The sequence below is a fragment of the Ischnura elegans genome, chromosome 2 (assembly GCF_921293095.1).
Source record: "Ischnura elegans chromosome 2, ioIscEleg1.1, whole genome shotgun sequence".
In the NCBI taxonomy this organism is placed as follows: Eukaryota; Metazoa; Arthropoda; class Insecta; order Odonata; family Coenagrionidae; genus Ischnura; species Ischnura elegans.
Genome location: NC_060247.1, coordinates 66,506,786 through 66,529,951, shown reverse-complemented (window position 1 = coordinate 66,529,951; position 23,166 = coordinate 66,506,786). Strand labels below are relative to the sequence as shown.

The 23,166-nt window shown below is 36.8% G+C and overlaps 1 protein-coding gene and 1 non-coding gene across 6 annotated transcripts in view; both read left to right on the top strand.

Annotated features, from left to right (window-relative positions):
* The window catches only part of LOC124153890 (dynein heavy chain, cytoplasmic), a 116,953-nt gene that overhangs the window by 23,834 nt on the left and 69,953 nt on the right, over positions 1-23,166 (top strand). For all 5 annotated transcript variants that reach the window (XM_046527276.1, XM_046527275.1, XM_046527274.1 and 2 more), the window contains 16 exons: positions 6,273-6,344; positions 7,601-7,864; positions 8,891-9,034; positions 12,240-12,509; positions 12,742-12,863; positions 13,141-13,324; positions 13,825-13,938; positions 14,487-14,633; positions 15,171-15,393; positions 15,632-15,888; positions 16,184-16,393; positions 16,862-17,008; positions 17,183-17,355; positions 20,765-20,932; positions 22,086-22,251; positions 22,958-23,143. In XM_046527276.1, the coding sequence (XP_046383232.1) occupies positions 6,273-6,344; positions 7,601-7,864; positions 8,891-9,034; positions 12,240-12,509; positions 12,742-12,863; positions 13,141-13,324; positions 13,825-13,938; positions 14,487-14,633; positions 15,171-15,393; positions 15,632-15,888; positions 16,184-16,393; positions 16,862-17,008; positions 17,183-17,355; positions 20,765-20,932; positions 22,086-22,251; positions 22,958-23,143 (2,847 nt within the window). The remainder of the gene's footprint in view (positions 1-6,272; positions 6,345-7,600; positions 7,865-8,890; positions 9,035-12,239; positions 12,510-12,741; positions 12,864-13,140; positions 13,325-13,824; positions 13,939-14,486; positions 14,634-15,170; positions 15,394-15,631; positions 15,889-16,183; positions 16,394-16,861; positions 17,009-17,182; positions 17,356-20,764; positions 20,933-22,085; positions 22,252-22,957; positions 23,144-23,166) is intronic.
* LOC124154785 lies at positions 14,857-14,930 on the top strand. The gene has a single exon (XR_006864036.1). It is a non-coding gene; the product is annotated as a small nucleolar RNA Me28S-Gm3255 (small nucleolar RNA).

The following is a 23,166-nucleotide window of genomic DNA, read 5'->3' as shown; positions in this document are numbered from 1 at the left end:
TTAGCTCTGTACTCCTGCATCCATTAACTTTGCCTGTGCGGTAACGGAAGCTTAACTCTTGTATATGCAATTGGATTAATGCATAATTCCTGCTTTTAATTGAAGATCCATGATGGACAATTTGAAAAGCATTTCGTGTTCACTGGTACTTGTTTTTTATGATTTTTGTTTAACCATGCATGCAGTTTGATGAATAATTATGTAATTTTGCCATAGGTAACTGAATAACAATACCCTCCTTATTTGAACTGTAGTATTCAGCTGATCCAATCACTTATTTTCAGTGAGCAGATATTGAGGGTGTGTATTTTAAAGTTACCCTAAAGTTATATGCATTTTTGTGTGGTATTTTGTGAGCTTACTCTTTCCTTTTAATTCATTTTGGATACATTGTCGTCCTGTCCCTTACCATTTAGATGTTCATTTTTTTTGCAAATAATGCTGCTGTTTATCTTACATTTTTTTACCATGCGTGTAGGTTGGTGTAGGTAAACTGAATTTATTCTCTCGATGTTGTTGGAAATTTTCCTTGCAATTACATTTTGTGTGTATCAAGCTAAATTTAGCTTTGTATTTTATCTTTTAATATGGAGCTAATGCTATGTGTAAATAATATCATTTATTCTATTGTTAATCCTGTAATTATCGTATAATTTGTATATCAGGCTGAGAGTTCTGCAATATTTTAGGCAGCTCCTTCAAATTCCTGTCATTTTATTTCTGGTTAGAGGATGATTTCACGAATTGGAGGTTATAGCTAAACACAACAGTAACACGTTCCCTGCCATATGCCACCATAGTGTGTCTCACATGACTTTAAATGCTATTTAGTGAGAGATTATATGGTTAGATTCTATATTCCTGATAATATTCAGGGCATGTGTGTAATAGTAGTTCTATTGAGGTTCAGCAAGGAACATGTTAAGTCTACATGAGAGATTGTTTGAAAAATGGTCTATTAATGTAACCCTTTCGCTGCTATGAAAGTACCTGGTATGTTCACACGGCAGGCTTCTGGGAATGTACCCTTTCTACCACCCTGTCGTGCACTGTGCTTTCGCAACATACAACAAGTTGGTTTGTAGAGGGTGAGCACAGTGAAAGGGTTATGAAGTTTCTTTATTTAGTGTAGATTGGCTAAATATTTGGCAGCATTAGGGTCAACTTGTGGAGAAAGAAAAGACTTTTGGGCTGGTTTCAGTAGCTGCCTGTCAATTAATTATTTTACACGCCTCATTTTCAGTTGAGATGTTAATATGTCCATGTTAACCTCAATGACCCTCTAATAATGTAACTTTTTATTTTGGTAGTGATAATTTATGTATTAAGTGTTAGTTTTATAAATGTGTGTGGATTGTATCATATTTACCATGAGTACAGATTTCTTACGAATTTTCCCGTCTCAGTAGTTTTAAATGTTAAATATTGCTAGTTATACTTTTATTAAATTGCCTTACTTAGGAAAATACAAGCAGTTATTTGAAATCTGTGATTGCTATGTTGGCTCAATATTTAATTTCTTCTAGTTTGTGCCTTAACTCTGTGGAACGATGATATGAGAAAATGGAATTCACTTTGTATGTTCCTCACTTTCACCTTATTAGCAACTGTGGTTTTATTTACACTCAAATATTATTCCCTATAACAATAGTAATTTGGTTTCATGAAGATGTGTGTTTGTGGAGAAGTATACAAAATGCAGTATTATTATTACTTGGTTATTTTTGTGGTCACATGAGTCTCGACAACAAGGGCATGTAGTAGGTAAATGCATTACATTGGGAAGATAAATGAAAGGGAAATAGAATAATTCCAGAATTATTTTATTTGTAAATTTTAGGTGTGGTTTTAAGTGATTACCTTAGATTACAAGTATTTGTGTGCTTTAATGCATTCTTGCACTTTGGTAGGTGACATATATATCCTTTACCACATGCATAAGAATCTTAGTATTTTGAAGGTATTGTTGATCCCAATTGTATTACGTATTCAATTAATCCTTAAAGTAATATTCTCTACTTGTTTAATGCTATGTAATTACAGCTCAAGTGCAGATACTGTTTTTCAAATTTTGTTGTTAAATGGGAAAATATTTTCTCACTTTTTAGTTAATTCATGGTTATTCTATCCACTTATTAAAAGAGCTAAAGGTGGTGGTATATATTTCAACTCTAGTGATAAAGTATTCTTTAAGAAAAGATCATGCTCATACTATTCCTAATGAAACTTATCAACCTATGTGAAGAAATTCTATTTGGAGGCCAAGCATCAGTCATAAAAATCTCTGTTTTAAACTCTGGATTTCTCTTGTGCAGCCAGTTAAAAATGAGCTCATTTAAGGGTATACTTCACAAAACTACAGATTTAGTTTTCCTTAGCACTCACATTTTCATGATATATTATGTAAAAAATTCATGCCACTTAAAATCTGAAGTTAAGTGGAAAAGTGTGATATTTGATGAATGATTTGACAACGTGAAATTTCCATTCAAGTAAAAATAACTTCAACCCAGTGAGATGCACACCATAGTGAAAAGCATTTGGCAAAGGTGGTAAGGAGTGAAAATTCCATAAGTGCAATTGGGGTTGATTTCCTAGACATTACATGAAATGTTGCCCAAATATTACGTATACAATACTTGAGAGGTAGGGTTGGATGAATCTAACAGTCTGTTGGAACTTGCTCTTACGTGTTCGAGGTGCACCAGCTGTCAGGGGTGAGATAGAGAAAACCCCCAAACATGGGAGGGGAGTTCACACAGCAGAGGGGAAGTTATCGTCATGTGTATTGGCTGGGAAATGGCTCCTTTGCCAGTGGTATCTAGAAAAGTTTGTCAGTGGCAAAAAAGAGGCTGCTACCCCTTAAACCACTACAAATTTAATAAACCAGCACCATTGCGAAGAAATTGCGTCTTTAGGCAAAATCATATTACATGTGACATGTGAATGTCTTGATATTAGGACTTGATGATCTGTTTGAATTTCGACAAAGTTTGACAAGAGAGTACGGCCTTCTTTTGCTCACTAGGGTTAAATTCTGATTGTGATGTATGAATTAGAAGTATATTCCAATCCCAGATTCCATGTTGACTTTAGTATGGCAGACTGATTCTATGTCCAGTCTTGGATATTTCTTTAAACATCTCTTTTTAAGTAGTCACCAAGTCTTCCATTACTTCTACAGGGAAGAATGATGCCTTGGTAGCCTAACTGGCTAAAGCACTTGACCTGAAATCGGGGGATACATATCTGAATCCCGGTCAAGGTGAATGAATTTTTCTCTGTGGAATTTTTACACATTCCTGAAGAAAATAGCTTTAGCAAGACAGGCTTATATGATGAGGAAAGAGTGTAATGGCTGACAATGGCATGACGTTAGATTGAGGAGGAAACTTTCACATAATCTTACATGAAGCCTAGCTCTTGATGGTGTTGGAACATAATGCTGAGAAATAAGTTGAAATGGATGAAGAGATTATGTTATAAAGCATTAGACATGAGGAAACTAGTAAATTATATAAAGAGATGACAGGGTGTGGAGGGAGCATGCGCTGATGGGAGAGGGGATATTGAAAACTGTGCTGGAAGTGTTTTCAGTAAGTGAGAGGGAGGGTGGAAGGGAACTGGGTTCGTGTGTAAAAGGAAGAATAATAGCCTTTAGGTAGGGTTGGAGGAAGAGATTTAGTATTAGTAGTGAGAGAGGGAGGTGCGTAGGACTTTGTGATCTACAAAATTCACAACCTAAGCTCACTGTTAAATGTTAGATTAATTCTATTTAAGAGATCTGAGTATGCTATATGTAGTAGATTTTAAATGCAGTCAAGCATTTGGGGCAAATTGTTTTTGGTAAATTTAGCTTTTGTATTATAATCTTTACCTATCTTGCCTCGTAATACCATAAAACACCTTTTAATTGTAATATATATATATGTCCCTGCTAAACTTAAAGCTTATAGTGAAAGAGAAAACTCCTCATGTTGTAACATCATCATTTTGTGAAATCTATATTTTGTGCTGAAAGTAACCCCAACCTAAAAGTCTACTTCCATTGAGTTAAATATTAGATGCTAATTGTTCGCCCTGCTCCTGCATATATACTATGTATCCTTATTTCCTTTGGAAATGTTACTGCTTTTTTATATTATTAAAATAGATCATTATCACTAATTAAGAATCATTCAATCGTTACTTACTGCTGGAAACCATTCACTTTATTTGAAGTTATGTCATGGAAAACTTCTATATTGGCCGTACTGGTATCAAAGTGATACAAGTATTTCTCCCTTCCATTTTGATAATAAGAGATTTCATTGTATACACAAGGTAAAGGAAACAGTGGCTTTGTTGATTTGAGTATTTTAATATGTTGTGTACTGATGGCGAGAATTCTCGTCATTTTTTTCCCTACTGTTCCGGACGGATGACGAAGATTCTCGTCATTTAGGCGCGTCAACCTTAACAATTTTAAAGCGTATCGCAAGGGAATGCGTATTGTACGCTTTAAAATTGTTTAGGTTGACGCTCCTAAATGAATAGAATCTTCGTCATCCGTACGGAACGTTCGGGAAAAAAATGACAAAATTCTCGCCTTCCGTACGCAACGTGTTAATTCAAATCATTCTAGGGACTCAAGTGTATCACCTTGGATATAAATGTTTCAAAACAAATGCATATTTCATGCTATGAGGAAAGATTTTTGAATCATGCTATTGCTATTACATGAACACACATTTTTTCTTTGTTTTACTTGAAAGAAGCAATTATTTGTTATTATTTATTTGGCCTAAATTCTGCTATATAAATGTGGATTAGATGTGATGGACTGCTGTGTTTTGTTGAGCTTTCCTACATTCCTTTCACAGCATTTAAGACTCTTATTTTGTAAGTTTATGTAGGATTTTTCAATCTTCCTACTTGAATACTGTACTGTTTAGGGGGCAGTGGAAATGCCAATTGATTCTGCTGACATGGGAAAGTTGGTATTCTCATAATGTTGGTGGGGTTTGGAGATTTTTTTTGAATCAATGCTGTTATTGCATTGTCAAATTCATTTTGGCTCTACTGGCATTGCAGTTAGTGTAAGGAATTACTAGGTGTATGTTTGCATTCACTTTTAAGTTCCCTTCCCCCCCTCTTAAGAGAGTTAAGACTCTCCTGTAGTGTTACTCCAGTGTCCAGAGTATGCATTTCTTTCTAAAATTATCATGATGATATATTTAAGAATTCTAATTTTTAACTTAGGCTGATAATATATTTGAGTACACATAATATGATATTAATAAATAATAAACATTTAATATAGAATTAATATTTGTTTATAGAATTTTCACTGTAGGTTTTTATCCATATTTATTCTCATGTATGTATCTTAGGTTTAACCTCCTTGGTGGTTTATAGAAAATAATTTAATAGTTAAATATGTAATTTGTTCCAAGTTTGGCATATGTTTTCTAGTTTATTTATTCTGCAACATTTCTCTCGCACCCACTTTTAATTATATTGAGATGGTCACCTGTTTTTTGTGTTCTAACAATTAAGTGTAAGCTGTAAGGAGTGGAGGAAAAGAGTGTTGAATGTCAGTTGCATAATGGAAGTGGGATTATATAAAGGCTATGACTACTCGAATGAGCTCCTGTACTATCGACTATCGTATGTGAATTTTAACTTGCACTCTAATAAAGTAAATAATCAATGCAATGTGCATGCCATAATTACATGAAAAGATCATGGTACACTTACTATTAATATCAAACCATCAACTATATTATGCGGGCTGCAATTTGATTGTTTGGGTATTATCCACAGTGAGATCATTTTTCTTGTTTTTTTGGTGGCATTCTTAACTTAAATGAGATAATTTATTTCTCAGCCTGCATTTTGTATCTATGAATTGATTGCTTACCTTTGACGCTGGAAATTTCATACAGGTTTTGCAGTCGTCCATTTAGATCTTTTCTATCAGATAAATACCCTTCATTTGCTGTTGATACATAATATGATAAACACTACTTAACTGTTTCGTAGTCATAAAGTGTCTTGGACAATGGATTGCATAATTTTAAGGAAGTTTTAGAAGCATTAAACTTAAATTTCATGTCACTGTAATTTCTGTTAATTCAGCTATATTACATATTCTAAAGTATGGGTTTTATTCTGTGTGCTATATCTGTGCTATCCATAGCTGTCATAGCCTTAAGTACCTCATAATTCATTATTCCTTATTAAATGAAGTATCTTGTTTCTTAATATGTATTGAAATTCCGCATTTGCAGGTGGAAGACAAAGCCAACATAGTGCTTCTCGTTGCAGGCCTTAGGAAGGAAGTGCAATCATTGGTTGCTGAGGTAAGATTTTATTTTGTAGTATTTCCCAATAAATTATGTAAAGCCTTTTGAATATTTCTCTTTTTTTAACATGATGTCATAGAAAAGTAATTATCTACCTATATACTTTTCTGCTTACCTCATTGCTTTTTTTATTTGTGAAATAATCACTGCATTATCTACTTAAGTTAGGGGGTTTTCTGAACTCCTTACTGTTTGAAATCATTTTGTTAGTCATTAATCTCTTTATGATCCCTCGACTATGCCTGACCATTTTTTCTGTTATGATCTCCTTTTATTTTACTTACCATTGCCCAATCCTTAAAAGTTTTCTTATTTTTTGCTCTTGTTGAATATTTTATCATTACTCTTCTTTGATACTCTATTGATCCTGTTTAGATGAGTTTATAGTACCTTCCCTGTCTTCCTAATCTCACAAACTTTTATGATGCTCTACAGCTTCAAAATCTTCTATTCGTGGTCATTTTCAGATAAGTATACCTCTTCTGATGTGTACGTTGAATCGAATGGGTATTCTCACTGTTAACTGTCATGATATTAAATTATATCCATGAGTGCTTTGAGGTGAGGCTTGGAAAATATTGTATTTTCGTGGTATAAAAATTGTTATTGGCTTTTCATTGTACAATTCATGAAAATGTTTTGAAAATTTTCCCTCTTCAAATATTCATGATTACATGAAAAGCATATATAAAAATTCTGGCCATTGCTTTGACTTTAATAACGTCAAAATTGTGTTTAGTATTTCAAGGTTGTTTAAGCGATTGCATTGAAACTAGTTAGAAGCCATGTTTTCTAAAACAATATTCTTGAGGCATCCATTGCATTAAACCTTATACTCTTCCTTATGCATGATTAATATTTTGTTTTATTGTTTGCTGCCCACTCTGATGATGGCTATGGGAACAAGGGATATTATTTTTTCATTTTTAAATGCTGAGTAAATCATTAAAGAAGGCTGTTTTTCCCTTCCTCAACTGTCGGGGACAATTGGACATTAATATCTTGACTGGGGATTTTTTCCTCTAGTCAGAAATTGTACCCATAACTAATACATACTAAGTATTTGCAAATGAGGGTCAAATTTTACCACTTTCATTGTCAGCTTTTGATATAGCATTGTGAGTTGAAGTTAATGTGAACTGTTCTTAGAAAAACAATAAATGGTGGCAGTAGGGCTTATGAAGTTATGCTTTTCTTTTTGAAATTTAATGATTGACACCTAAAAGGTTATATTCTATTTTCTTTTGTTTTAGGGCATTGGACTAGTTTGGGAAAGTTACAAGCTAGATCCGTACGTGCAGAGATTGGCTGAAATTGTTTTCAGTTTCCAAGAGAAAGTGGAAGATCTTTTGGTTGTTGAAGAACAGTTGGATGTTGATGTAAGATCCCTGGAGACTTGCCCTTACAGTGCCAACACTTTTGCTGATATTCTAGCTAAAATACAGCGTGCTGTTGATGAATTGAGTCTTCGCCAATATTCTAACTTGCACATTTGGGTCAGCCGCCTTGATGAAGAGGTAAGTCTCATATTATCACTTAGGTGATGATGATCATGAAACAATGATTTCACGTAAGCCATGATAATGGCAATTTTTGATAGATTTTATACTCTAGCTATTCATGTACAAGAATAGGGTAGTTTTCTTCATTACAGAAAATGAAAGGCATTGATTGCGATTCGTTACCCACCATTAGTGTATTCATAATATACAAATTATTTGGTTTAAGAAATCCCAGTTAAGATGAATGCTAATGGTCAATTTTAACCTCATTTGAAAAAGGTCAGATTGGCGCCCGTGCGATGTTTTTGAAATCCCAGTTTAGATGAATGCTAATGGTCAATGTTAACCTCATTTGAAAAAGGTCAGATTGGCGCCCGTGCGATGCCACTCCACGTGATGTCACAGGAGCTCAAATGCTATACGAGTAGTTAGGAGTTTACATCATCTGAGATTACCAATGCATGTGTGTGGCACAGAGCTCAGGGAAACCTCTTAATAATCATCTATTAAAATTGCCTATGGTCGGAAAGTTTCCTTCGTTTGATAGGGTATTAATAATCCTTATTTAAGCCAAGCGCTGCCTGCTAGTGGGGTACTCTGCTACCTGCTAGCAACCTGAATTGTAGTGGCACTCATAGCCTCGCACCAAGGTGACCTTACACGTCGGCAGCCAGAACCAGAATGATTTCACACAGGCTTTTCTCAGCATTCATACTTAGCCGTCGCATTTTTGTGTGCTGAAAAATTTTCACTTTACATTTATTCGAGAAAAATAGATATTGTCATTTAGAAATGTAAAAGCATGAATTACGTACTCGAGGAGTAATAATCTTTCGATTTAGGCAATTTAAAAAAATAGGAAACCATCCTATTAATAGTTATCAATTATTATTAATGAGATGATATTTTTACCTACTGTACATCTGTCTCAAGTTTATTTGGCTTATGCCAGAGACATCTTTCTTGTTTTTATTAAGTATATGACTGGTTTGTTATTTTGGTCATGCATATCCTTTAGAACCATATTTCTTGTGATTGTAGGTTGAAAAGAAACTTGCATCTAGATTGCAAGCTGGTGTGCAAGCATGGAGAATGGCTCTTGAAGGGAAAAAGGAGGAGAAAGACCTCAGCATGGATACAGATGCCCCAGCCCATCCTGCTCATAAACCTGGCGGAGATCCACAGGTTAGTGATGCCTTTTCTTTGGTTTGGAAAATATTAATACCATATGTCCAAAAAAATTGAGGTAGAACATCTACAATTATCAGAGCTTATTCAATGAAAATTTCATTGGCCTAGTCAGGTTCTTCATGTCCTTCTCCTATGTTTCCCAGTGATCACTTGAATTTCTGAATCCCTTGTGGCAATGGGAAATTCACACTTAGAAATGTAAGAGGAAGACAAAGAATCTAAGCCTGATTGCTGAAAAGTTACCCAAATTATTTGCTTGGGAAATACTAGATCATACAAATAGAACATCCCTTAGCTTTGGAAGGAGTCCCTAAACTCTGTCTTTTAAGAGTGGCTGGATGATGCTGACAATAAGTCACTGCTACTTTTGAATGGATATTATGGGATGGAATGAGATATTAAAATTTTATTGGTTGAATAAGTTATGGGCTTATTCTTGGAATGAATCGATTCTATTTTTTTTTCAATTCCTATTCTTTCGAATTGATTCCAGATTCTCAATTACGATTTCATTGATTCTTATTCATGCTAACAGGTGGGATAGTGATTTGCCAGTAGCATTGCTGGCAACTAGCATTTGCAAGTCATTGAGATTTAAGGATTGAATCAAATAAAGTAATGTAAGACAGTTAAATGGCCTAAAAAGTATATTTATTAAAAACAGCAACGTAATATCATAGTATTAGGTGCACGACTAAGTTCATGCTGTTTTTTTAGTGAAAATACAACTTAATTGAGAAAAAATTGTTATAAACAAGTCATTCTAATTATTGTCCATCACTAGCTACAGCTTTTGCCTATCATTGTGGCAGAGCTCAAATACCGTAACAGTAAAAGTGTTCATCTTTTGAGGCTACCCATGAATCATCTATAATGAAAGGACCACCTTTTAGGCGACAGAACCAATTATGGCACGTTGTTTCACTTTGAGTAGCATCTTCCTCAACCTTTTTGGAGCTCTAGATGTGCTTCAGTCACCGTTTTCTTTGAGTAAAAGAAGAAAATAAACACTTCCCGCAAATAACGGTTACTTGGCATAAACTCGGACATATTCAGGCAACAATGAATGTGTGATGCCATAACAAACTCACCATTGTCATATAGCGGTTTGTTTGCCAATTGTCTAGGCTTGGTTCATGACGTTTCCAGTCCAATGTCGACTAGAAATCACTGATAGAGTCATCTATTACTAACAGCAGGAACTTAGTTGCGCACCTAATAAGTAATAATATAACCTCAGCTGTAATAAAATAATAAGCACTTACACTGTTTCAGGCATAAATAGTTAACTTTGTAATGTACAGTGCACAATGACTCAGGTTTGTGGTGGCGTTGATGACCCAAGCTATTAAGCAAGCAAGTCTATTTTCAAAATATTTATCTTTCCTGGAATCGATGGCTTTGGAATCGACTTTAGGCGATCGATTCTTGATTCTGATTCTGTACCCGAGAATTTTTGGAATCGTGAATCGACTTTTGGAATTGACTCATTCCTAGTTTATTTCTGTTACAAGAAAGGAACTATTGTGACGGTCCATTCCACCTCGCCGCTATCTGTGGTGGCCGCGGCGAAGGCGGGGGAACCGACAACACTTGTGGAGGGTCCTCGGCAACAGGGTGGGACGTTTTGTCCCCACGGCGACCTACAACCCGCCCCTATATTGACAAACCCCGAAGAATTCCTCCTTTTTGGTGGGTCGTTTTCTCATTTATCGAAGGATTTGAGATCGGGAAGTGGGTTAGGAACGATTCAAGGGGGAGGTAATCAGGAACAACGCAGCCCCAGCTCCCCAGCTGACGCCCCAAATAACCACACGTACTCGAGTTTAGTTCAATTTCACATATATATTGCACTGGTTAAATTTACAATTCCAATAAAAATAACCCTTGGCACAAAAAATACAAGAATAATCCTAGTGAGGGATGTGATGGGTGATCAATATTACGGATGATGTACGTGAAACATAAATGAATTAAATTTTAGCAACAAACAATGATTTAACAATGAATTTACAATAATCGTGGATCAATTACCCTTCTAGCGTAAGTGAATATTAGGCAGATATGAGTCAAATACAGTTCATTAGAGCACTGAATTGATTATGAATTGCTGAAGGCGATGGAGTCCTTTGAATTACTTAGCGATTGTGGTGAAAAAAGGGAAGTTGTCTAATTGTCCAGTTATACAGTGGGAAGTAATCACTGGGGATAATTGGAGGGCGATTATACGGCGTTTTCTGGGGGGGGTTTATATGGCAGGGCGACACAAGTTTGTGTGGCCGATACACACCCACTGCCTCGTCGCTCGTAACTTCTCGCTCCTCCTCTGCAGGCTTAAGTTGGGCAGGATTGGTGCTTAAACGCTGGATGCCTCCGTCTCCGTCGTTCCTCCTGCTCGCGAAGGATGCTGTGGCATTCACGCCCGCGGAGCGAAATTTCGACAGATGGCATGTCCCGCCTCGACTAGACAGTCCTTGCACTCCGGTTAGCACGGCGTTCTCCAATTTGCACCTCAATATGCCCTTTGCCTGGCCCAGCTTTCCCAGCGATGCTCAGCGATGGTTGTCCAAGTCTCACTCGTAAGACAAATTGCTGAACACTTTTCGTAAAGTAACTGACAACTTATCAGACAACTTTCACCAAATCAATCACCGGACTCCGCAGTACCTCACCACCAGCTAACGCGGAACCCAAGAAGGAAGAACCCTATCACTCCCTTCCACCCGCCTTATATTCACCACTTGCGGGGTGGAGAGGGTCACATGACATAGCACAAAAAGACTTATGTAAAACAACTCGGCCGGGTCAAGTGGCCGTTACATCATTATATAACCACTTGGTCATTCGACCCAAGATCACCAGAATACCCATTCACACACACACGCATGCCTGGGGGCTGGAATGCTAAGGGTGGTGGGGAAGGGGAAAAGAAAGGAGAAAGACCTAGCTTTGGAAGATTACGCGAGCCCATGGCGGCCGCCGCCCAACCCCCGGAACAAGACCGTGACGGGCGTGACCGTCACACTATATTGAGTTGTTCTAGGGATTATGTAAAAAATATATTTCTGTTTTGAAGTAATATTTAATATTTCGTGGGCTCTAGTTTATTTAGCTACAGATGTTAAGCAGAGTTTTTCTGTAAATACGACTGACTTACTTGATTCTTTATCCTAATAAATGCTTGTTCGTTTTTATTTAGATTCAGGTTTTGGTCCATGAAGTCAGAATAACCAATCAGATGATGTATCTCCATCCAAGTATTGAGAATGCCCGTCTACAAATGATGCAGCAACTCTTTGCCTGGCAGGCAATTGTGACTTGTCAAATACGAATCCAAAGTACTCGTTATCAGGTGGGATTGGATCGAGCATCAGCTCCTCAGAATTACAAGAACATTCTCACCAAGTTGCCTGAGGGAAAGGAAGTGCTGGCTGATGCTTACCAAGCAATTGAGAACAAGATAAAACAGGTGATTTAATTTGTAATGATGTTTGGTTTTGTCCAATAATTTGTTTCATTCTGAAAAAAAAAAAAAACGGTAAAAGTGATGATTTTTGTATTTCTGACACCTCTAATGAGTCTTTCTGTGATTCATTTTTTCAAATATCTGATTTACCTGACTGAGTTATGGTAAGAATTATTAGTGTTTGAAGTGCTAATTATGTACTTGAATATTATTGAATGGTATGTTGTTTTTTCAGATGAGGGATTATGTAGATGACTGGCTACGCTATCAGGCTTTGTGGGACTTGCAAGCTGACAGTCTATATGGAAAGTTAGGAGATGATATCATTTTGTGGATGAAGTGTCTGAATGACATTAAGTAAGTATCCATGTGCTTACCGCACCTCAAGTTGAGCTGCAATGAAAGTATATTGATCATTTATTATGGTATTCAATTACATATTGTTCGTGAGATGTATTTTGAATTACATTTTTCAAAGTAGTCGGGAAACTAATTTTAACCTTGGCATTATTTTGTTTAAAAGCTATTGATAGGAAATTTTCTGTCCAAATAAAGCAATAAGTGTGTGGAAACCTGTTAGAGTGAGGCTAATGAATGTAATTTAATTGACAACATTTTTCTTTTCCTCACCCAGAGAAACAAGGGCCACTTTTGACACAACTGACACCAGGAGAGAATTTGGTCCGATAGTGATTGACTATGCTAAGGTTCAAAGTAAAGTGTCATTAAAGTATGATTCATGGCATAAGGAAACATTGGGCAAGTTTGGGTCACTGTTGGGTAATGAGATGTCCCAGTTCCATGCTCAAGTATCCAAGGTAAGTACACAATAACTTATTGCTGCTATAAGTGAGACAAGCACATACTGACTGGCTACAGACACATACCAGCTGACCTCATTTTTCATTTTGTGAACCCTATGGAGAACTTCTTGAGCATACTACTAATTATATTATTTGAGATACCTTATCACGATTTTTTTATTCAGGGATTTCATCAATTGTTTCTTATTCTATGTGCCATAATTAAGGAAAAATATATTTTTTATGTCACTTAGCATATGACGGCAAGGACTGGAGGGGATTATTTTCTTGTATGGAAATGAGGGTTCTGTTTTCTGATAGGAGATCATAGCCAAATAATGAATGTTATTGCCACTCATTGGATTTAGGGACTCTAGTGATTTTGATTATTGACATCACTGTGGACATGTGTCAAAGTGTGGCACGTCATGTATGGGTTTTGCATGTTTTTCTCAAGTAAATAACAATCCTATTGTCTGATATCAGTGTTCTATGAATTTAAAATTTCTTTTCAGTCAAGGGTTGAACTTGAGCAGCAGTCAATTGAAACAGCTAGCACTTCAGATGCTGTTGGTGTTATTACCTACGTTCAGTCTCTCAAGAAAAAGATGAAGGCATGGGAAAAACAGGTTTGTACATGCACTACTTCTCACAATGATCCATACCTTATCTGTACAGTCCAGCCGGCGAGAGTTGTCCGATGACACTTTAAAAGGAGGGGTGGAAAACCCTGCGCCAACATGGTTTGCAACCAATCGCTGTCCCCCAAACGCACCTCACACCCTCGCCTAGTCATGCAACGTTGTCACATGCATATGAAGCACTGAAACAAGCCTGAACCACCAAAACAAGCCCTTTCTTCGAATCGCCAAAACAAAGGATTCTTCTTTGGATCCTTCACGCTCGTCGTCCCTTCTGGCTGCTTTCTTCACTTAAAACCCTTTTGTTTACATGTGATGTGGGTGTTTCCCTTTCTTACCTGGCAACCTTGCCCCCTACCCCTTCTAGCTGTCAACGGACAACTCTCGGCGGTCGGACTGTAGTTTTCCTTATGCAGTAGAGTGCTCATTATTAGATGTTTTATCAACTTTATTCTGCAGATTTTCAGTCTGATAGTCCCACTCCAAGTTCACATGTTTGCCCTTCCATTCCCTCTCAAGTTTTTCATCTTCGACAGGTGGATGTTTATCGAGAGGGTCAGAGGATTCTGGAGAGGCAGCGTTTCCAGTTCCCAAGTGCTTGGTTGTATGTGGACAACATTGAAGGGGAGTGGAGTGCATTCAATGAAATTATAAAGAGGAAAGATTCATCAATTCAAACTCAGGTTCGTTGGTTCATTTAATAATAGATTCTTTTACTCTCATAGTTAAACATTCTTAGTTACTTATTTCAGTCAATGTCGATGGAGGCAGAAAAGTGACAAGATTTTTCTGGCCAATGAGATGTCATTGCTACAAAAGCATAAACTCAGAACCAAATTCAACCAGTTTAGACATTTTATTTTAAGAAGAGAGCACCAGCCCCATTGTGAAAAATGTCTATGCATTTCCCAAGTGATGATGTTTTCATTTTTTCTGACACCTCTAATGAACTTAATGATTCTATAATACAATCTGATGGGTTTTATGCATACAATTTGGTGCCCTAGGCAATAATTTACCCTCATAGTTTTTTGTCATCATTTGAGATTATGTAATCACTAATATTGGAAAACTGCACATGCTATTATTTGGTTGCCATAGGGTGAATATTAAGTTATAATTATTTATCATAACTTCATACTAATATTTAGGCTATTTTTTTGCAAGTGTTTTGGCTTCAAGCTACCTCCTCATTGTTTGTCAAATGTTAACTTCCCTAGGTTGTCAGCTTGCAAATGAAGATCGTTGCTGAGGACAAAGCTGTTGAAGCACGTACATCTGATTTCTTGGGTGAATGGGAGAAAGGAAAGCCAGTGGAAGGTCACCTTCGTCCTAATGATGCTTTGCAACAACTTCAAATCTTTGAAAGCAAGTTTTCACGGCTAAAGGAGGAGCGTGATAATGTGGCTAAAGCGAAAGAAGCTTTGGAACTCCAGGAACCAGGTGTGTGTGTATGTGTGTGTGTTATTTTGAAGGTTTACAGTCAACCTCTCTTTGATGAGGCCAATGGGATTTTAAAATTGTGATTGGTGTATTCCTGAATGTCCATCACAAATATTTGATTTTATTTGAGGAAAACTGCTTCCTCCAATGATTTTTTTTCGTGTGCTTAGGAAAAAATTCTGGATCTGTAAGTTTTGTTCTCTTAAGCATTGACATAATTAATTTTTATGAATTCTAGGTGGTATCAGCACCAGTGAAGATCGTATGAATGTTGTGTATGAGGAATTGCAAGATCTGAGGGGTGTGTGGTCAGAATTGTCCCGAATTTGGTCTCAAATTGATGAGATGAGGGAGAAGCCTTGGTTATCTGTGCAGCCTAGGAAACTGCGTCAGCAGTTGGATGCTCTCGTTACCCAGCTACGGGAATTGCCTGCTCGTCTGCGGCAGTACTCATCTTATGAGTATGTGAAGAGGCTTTTGCAGGGTTATACCAAGGTCATTATTCCATGCATGAGTATATTCTTTGAAAGTGAACATTTGTGTGCCAAGTTGCTTCTCACGTTTGTGTGAAGTGAGTGATGATTTTCTATTTCTCGGGTTGCACGGCTTGCAGTTTTGCGAGTGACTCGTGGCAAAATTGTCGTCTACGGCAAAGCTGAATGTGCTGTAACCTGTGAAATTGAAAATCATTTGTGTGTAAAAATAAAACTTATAACTTATGAAAATCTAATGCGAGTCATCTTCCAATTTATGGCGTGAGTTCAGGTTTTAATTGTTCTTTTTTGATCAGGTGAACATGATGATAGTGGAGCTGAAGTCTGATGCATTGAAAGAACGCCATTGGAAACAACTCATGCGGCAGTTGAGAGTCAACTGGGTGCTGTCAGACCTGAACCTGGGTCAGGTTTGGGATGTTGATTTGCAGAAAAATGAGGCCATTGTCAAGGATACAATTTTGGTGGCTCAAGGAGAAATGGCTCTGGAAGAATTCTTGAAACAGGTGTGTTTGTGAAGCAATTTGATTTATATTATGGATCATTTTTGTATGCCCAATGTTGAAGAAACTTGGTTACAATGTTATTTTAGAACCTTGAACTAGTATCTCAATTTTGTGTTTAAAAAATCAGCAATGCATAAATTATTAAACTGAAAAAATGAATTTTTTCTTTATTTTCATTAGAATTAAAGTTTTTTATGTTTGCTTTGAAAATATTATTGTAATGAGTGATTCATCGGCATTTAATTATGATGAAATGTTTTAAAGTGATTCTTATGTTTTGGAAGGTATTTATTGGCAATCAATCACATGATATTCTTTTGAATCATAAACCTTATAATTTTGTCAGTTCTTGTAGGCACCGAGCAATCGTTGGGAGAGAATATGATAAATGATTACTGGGTTGGCCGTGAATTTGAAGGAAGCTTCAGATTTTAATTATTTCATTATTCTGTTTTCCTCATGATTCAGGTGCGAGAATCATGGCATACTTATGAGCTGGATCTGATCAATTATCAGAACAAATGCCGCTTGATTAGAGGGTGGGATGATCTTTTCAACAAGGTGAAGGAGCACATCAACTCTGTTGCAGCTATGAAATTGTCCCCTTACTACAAGGTATGTTCAAAGATAGTTGCTGTGGTTAGATGAAGTAATTAGTTGCAGAAGAAGTTGTCTTGAGGGTTTAGTTTGTGGGATTTTGGCTGTTCTTGATTTTTTTGGGGGGCAAAAAGTATTTTTATTGAGAGTAATTGTTTATTGAAATAAAATGGTACTTGATTTTTTTCTTAGGTGTTTGAAGAGGAAGCCTTAACATGGGAAGAGAAGTTGAACCGAATCAATGCTCTTTTTGATGTTTGGATTGATGTCCAGCGTCGGTGGGTGTATCTTGAGGGAATATTTTCTGGCAGTGCTGACATAAAAACACTGCTTCCAGTGGAAACTTCTAGGTTTCAAAGTATAAGGTAAACATGGGAAACTCCTTTTCCATCAATATACAATTTAGATGTAGAAACTGTTAAATATAATTATTCAATGTTTCTTTCATTTAATGCTATTTTCATTTCTTTGATTCATGGTTTAGTATCACTCATTTATTTTTTATAAATTTTTAAATACATTAATTGACTAAATTTTTTGTAAATCTGTGACTTACATTTATATTTTCATGCAAAATTACTAGAGATGTGCGAATAGTATCCGCGAATACTCGAATACCTCGAATATTAGAAAGTATTCGATATTCGAGGTTTCGAATAGTTATGCGAAAAGTACCGCCTCAAATACCTCGAATACTTTGAATTTCGCGTCATACACTGTCGCACGCACGTCGTTGGTAGTTGACTCGGAAAAATGTAGAGAACTGTAGTCATTTAGTGCTCGCAGCGCCGTTTTACGCAAGTTGACGAATTACATCAAATTCGTGGATTTTAGCGGTGAAAAGAGTTCGACGAGGGGAACCGAAAATGGTCGGGTGAAAAAATCCTAAAATCCCGATTCCCCCCACCAGGAGAACCTCAGTGCCGTGGGATAGTAACCTTAGGGCATTTCCCACGATCCGCTATCCCCCTCCATTCAGCACTTGCCTCACCCACTCTGAAGCTTTCCTCTTCTCAGAAATCAAACAAAATGTCCCAGATCGCGCAGGGATCGCATTACGAAGACCCCTGCTTCGAAAAAAATATCGAGTTACGAGAACAATAAAAACGTGTTTCACGCCCTCCCCCCTTTTCTCACCCACTGACCTTTTTCTGGCTACCTGCTTCGAAGTTCCCCATTTCTGGAGGTCAACAGCTGTGTGAGTACCGTGGGATACTTACATTAGCGTATTTCCCAAGATCCGGTATCCCTCTCCATTCAGCACTAGCCCCCCTCTGAGGCTTTACTCTTCTTCGAAATAAAAAAAAGGTCACAGCTCGCGCGGGGATCATATTACGAAGACCTTAGCTTCGAAAAAATACCAAGTTACACGAGAACAATAGAAACGTGTTTCGGGCCCTCCCTGTTCTCCCCCACTGACCTTTTTTTTCCTGCCAGCTTCGAAGTTCCCCATTTCTGTGGAGGTCAACCGCTGCATGAGTCATCTATTAACACAAAAGGTGTCTAAGAATGACTTTCGTCAATTGATGTTACACCTTTATTGAATTGAAATATTAGTAATGTGCGCGTCATTTCAAAAAGAATAAGACCAAACATGACGTATTTCTGAGTTTATTTAAGCATTTTACGCAAAGAAATAAATGTCAAAATACGACGGAGACTTAGCATTCTGGCGAAACTCGATATGAGCAGCAGAGCTTCTCGGAAGTTGATGCGGTATTTTTTCCGAAAACATATATCAAGTTACAATTTATGAGTGGTGCTATAAATCTTTATTGTTACAGTCCCAGACAAAGGGATATTTTCTCCGAATATTTGGTTTCTCCCTGATAGCAATTCCAATTCATCTTCTTATCTCGTGAGAACTCCCAAAGATGGACTGAAAATAATTGAAGAAAATCCGGTGGAAAAGAGCTTGTATTTTGCAAAATGCCTCAGATTGTCAGCTAGCACTTGGCAGCAGGAGTGAGGGTAAAGCGATGTTAGTTGAATTAATTATATGCCCAATTGTTTCCATAAAATTAAAATATTCATTAATCAGCTAAATTCCTGTTCGAATCATTTAAAGGAAATCAAAATTACTACCCAAAATCTTGTGTTGCCTGCTGCATAGGCAACCGAGTCAAACATACCAGCATTCATCATTTATAGTATTCGAGGTATTCGAAATTCGAGGTATTCGAATATTCGAGCAATGATTTAATATTCGAATTCGATATTCGAATTCGAGAAATCTGCTATTCGACCCATCTCTAAAAATTACTTGTTCATTTATCAATGCATGTAGAGGTTGGCTTGTTTTCTTACCGTATTTTCCGGCGTATAAGACGACTTTCTAGCACCTAAAATCTTTTTTAAAAAGTCGGGGTCGTCTTATACGCCGGGAATGTGGCAGCAAGGAGGAGGGGTGGCCGCACTGAACAAACACTTCACACATTTGCAGAACCCTAACCCTAACCCAGTGCTGAGCTCTAATATACCAGGAAATTAAATAACTTCCATCGATACGTAATAAAACAGCGCAATAAACATGGCTATGCGTTAAATAGTATCGGAAATATGGATGAAACCTCAATGAATTTTGATATGGTTGGAAATAAGACTGTCCATCTAAAAGGTGAAAAAACTATTTTAATTAAAACAACAGGACATGAGAAGTCCAGTTTTACAGTGGTACTAGCTTGCACAGCTGATGGCGCCAAACTGAGACCAATGGTTATTTTTAAAAGAAAAACAATAAAACAATGCCGAAACTCAAGTTCCCTGTTGGTTGTTTTGTACATGTGAATGAAAAAGGCTGGATGGATGAAGAAGGGGTAAAGCTATGGCTTGATAACGTATGGAGCAGGCGACCAGGTGGACTTATTAAAAAACGTAGCCTACTGGTGTGGGATATGTTCAGGGCTCATTTAACTCCCAGCACCAAGGAAAGGCTTGCGAGACTAAATACAGATTCAGCAGTTATTCCTGCAGGATTGACATCATTGGTACAGCCACTGGATGTGTGCCTAAACAAGCCGTTTAAAGATCGCATTCGAGAACAGTGGAATGAGTGGATGGTTAGCGGTGAGAAGTCATTCACAAAAGGAGGAAACATGCGTGCTCCACAGTTGGATGTTTTGTGCAAATTTGTTATAAAAGCCTGGAATGACATTGATGCAAAAACAGTAATCAAGTCTTTCAAAAAGTGTGGCATATCAAATTCGTTAGATGGTATGGAGGACGACTACTTGTGGCAAAATGAAGAGGAAGTCGAAGCTGAGACCACACCATCTGATACGGAATTTGATCCATATGATGATTGCCTTACAAATGTAGAACAAGACGTTATTGATGTACTGATGATATCAAATGACGAACAGGAGGATTTTAAAGGTTTTTAAATGGAAACTGCGTTGCTGACTCGCAGTGACTTGCGAGCTCTCTCTATCGTTTGTTAACTTCCTTGTATCAGACTGCTTTAGGAAAAGTTTAATCCACATGCACTGTTTTATTTTTATACGTTTTATGAGGAACTCACTTATGTTTATTAGTGACCGTTTTCATGCTATCATGTCATGCCATGATGTCATAAGCATATTAATTAAAAATTTCTATATTGAAATCAAATCTGATGTTTTTTACTTACCGGTAGTGTGCGTTGGAAAAGGGGTAGTCTTATACGGAGAGTATAGCACAAATTATATATTTTAACAAAAAAGTTGGGGGTCGTCTTATACGCCCAGTCGTCTTATACGCCGGAAAATACGGTAATTTGTTAATTTTATGTTACAGTTCTGAATTCTTGGGATTAATGAAGAAAGTTTCCAAGTCTCCAATGGTGATGGACGTCTTGAACATTCCGGGAGTACAGAGGTCCCTGGAAAGACTTGCAGATCTATTGGGAAAAATTCAGAAGGCACTAGGTGAATACCTGGAGAGGGAAAGAACATCCTTCCCAAGGTAACGGTTTTGTTTTTGATATATCTGTTATTTTTTATATTTAAGCACCATTGAGCCGTATGATGAAAATCTTTAAATGGGATTGACCATGACTATCCATTGTCTACAGATCTGAAGCTCATATCATTATTTATTACCCTGCTTTTGCTTGAAAATTCAGCGGAAGAGAAATTATCCACCTTGACCTGGACTTAACCAAAATTTCTGTTTCAATGAAAAAAATTGAAATTGAGCTAAGAGATTTGACAATTAAACTACAACAGATGTGTGCATTAATGTGTGAGTCCATTAAACCATTCAATCTAGAACATTTTCAGTGAGCAATCTTGAAAAATGTATTAGTTTTTCTGTTGTATGAAAAATTCTTTCAGGGTCATGAATGCTTATCCATAAGTATCTTGTGCATGCAGTCCAGATGCACATTCAAGTCAGTCAGGTTGGATATGTTCAGTCCTCTTCTTGCCATTCCACCTTTATACCCAAAATTACTTTATTATAATTCAACTCCATGAAAAAAGACCTACCATTAACAGAGTATATAAGCCCAAGTAAGAGAGTTGATATCTCATGTATAGGCTGCTTATCTTTTGAAACATATGGTATGATTTATGTTCTTTCAGTTCATGTGAGTTTATTACAAAAGATCTTGCCTCTAAGTGGAATATATTTCAGAGAATAGGAGAGAAGTGTCAAATTTTTCGGCTGTAAGAAGAAATCATATTGAGCAGCATTATGTATACAATTTTAATTTGATGCCTATTAACGCATTGCATACCGGGGTAAGCTAATGTTTGGAATATAACTTTACCCAATCAGACGTTATGATGCATCAATGCATTATGAATAATGAACAACAACTGAAAACGTACTAACAAATACGTATTGTACGCTTAAAAATTGTTTAGGTTGACGCACCTAAATGACGAGAATCTTCGTCATCCGTCCGGAACGTTCGGGAAAAAAATGACGAGAATTCTCGCCATCCGTACACAACATGCTAACTCTAACCATGTCATTTTTTTTTATGTTTTATTGCATACCTTTAGAATTACTGTTGTATGATTTGCTTATATTTTCTGATTATCCTTAATAATTTGGATGTTGTTAATTTGTGGGCTGTAAGCAATGGACAATCACTTTTCTCTTGTTATAGGTTTTACTTTGTGGGTGATGAGGATTTACTGGAAATCATCGGAAACAGCAAAAACATTGCTCGCTTGCAGAAGCACTTCAAGAAAATGTTTGCTGGGGTTGCATCAATCATTCTGAATGAGGAAAGCAATGTTATTATTGGCATTGCCTCTCGTGAAGGTGAAGAGGTAGGTCTATCTTCTTTGGTGACCAGTATTGGAAAGATCATTCTTGTGTATTCTGAAGTGTATTTAATAGTCTCTGCAAATCATGTTTTCTATGCAAATTTTAAGATATTATGTATACCATTTAGAAATTTCTTTTGAAGAGTCTTGAGCTGTATGATGAAAAAATAAAAAATGGGAATGACCATGACTATCCATTGTCTACAGATCTGAAGCTCATACTTATTAAATTGCTCTTGTGTGAAAATTCAATTGAGGCAGATTCATTTGCCATGACTTGGACTCTAATATTTCTTAGCATTATCTACAAGATATTCAGTAAAAATCCTGAATGTGTAATATCCTCGTACCCATATTGGTTCTAACATTTTCAAAAAATCTTAGGGACAGATTCTTATGCAGGATCTTATTTTTGAGGCCTTGCGCTGTAATCTTGAAAAATATTTCCATACTGTCTATGCTATCTGGTATTTTATTTGGTTTACTTTATTAGGTGTTGGGGTTTGAGTGCATCTAAGTAGCAAAATGTTCTTTATCCTATTAGTGATTACCTAATTTTTGATAGAAGGATGCTTTACTCAAGTTGCGCTATCCATGCTTTTAGTAGTAGTTTCTAGCTTTCATTCAAAGTTCATGGTATCCATTTATTTTATTAAATATTCTTACATTTTCATACTAAATCTTGTGCATTTCCATTGAACACTCTCAGGTGAAATTTGAGAATCCTGTTTCCACTGTGGAGCATCCAAAAATCAATGAGTGGCTTTCTCTAGTTGAGCGACAAATGCGTGTCACTTTGGCCTCCTGCCTCGCTCAAGCAGTTCAAGACATCAAGCAATTCAAAAATGGAGCAATAGATCCAAGCTCTTACATGCAGTGGTGTGATAAATATCAGGTTGGTAGTTTGAAGTGACATTT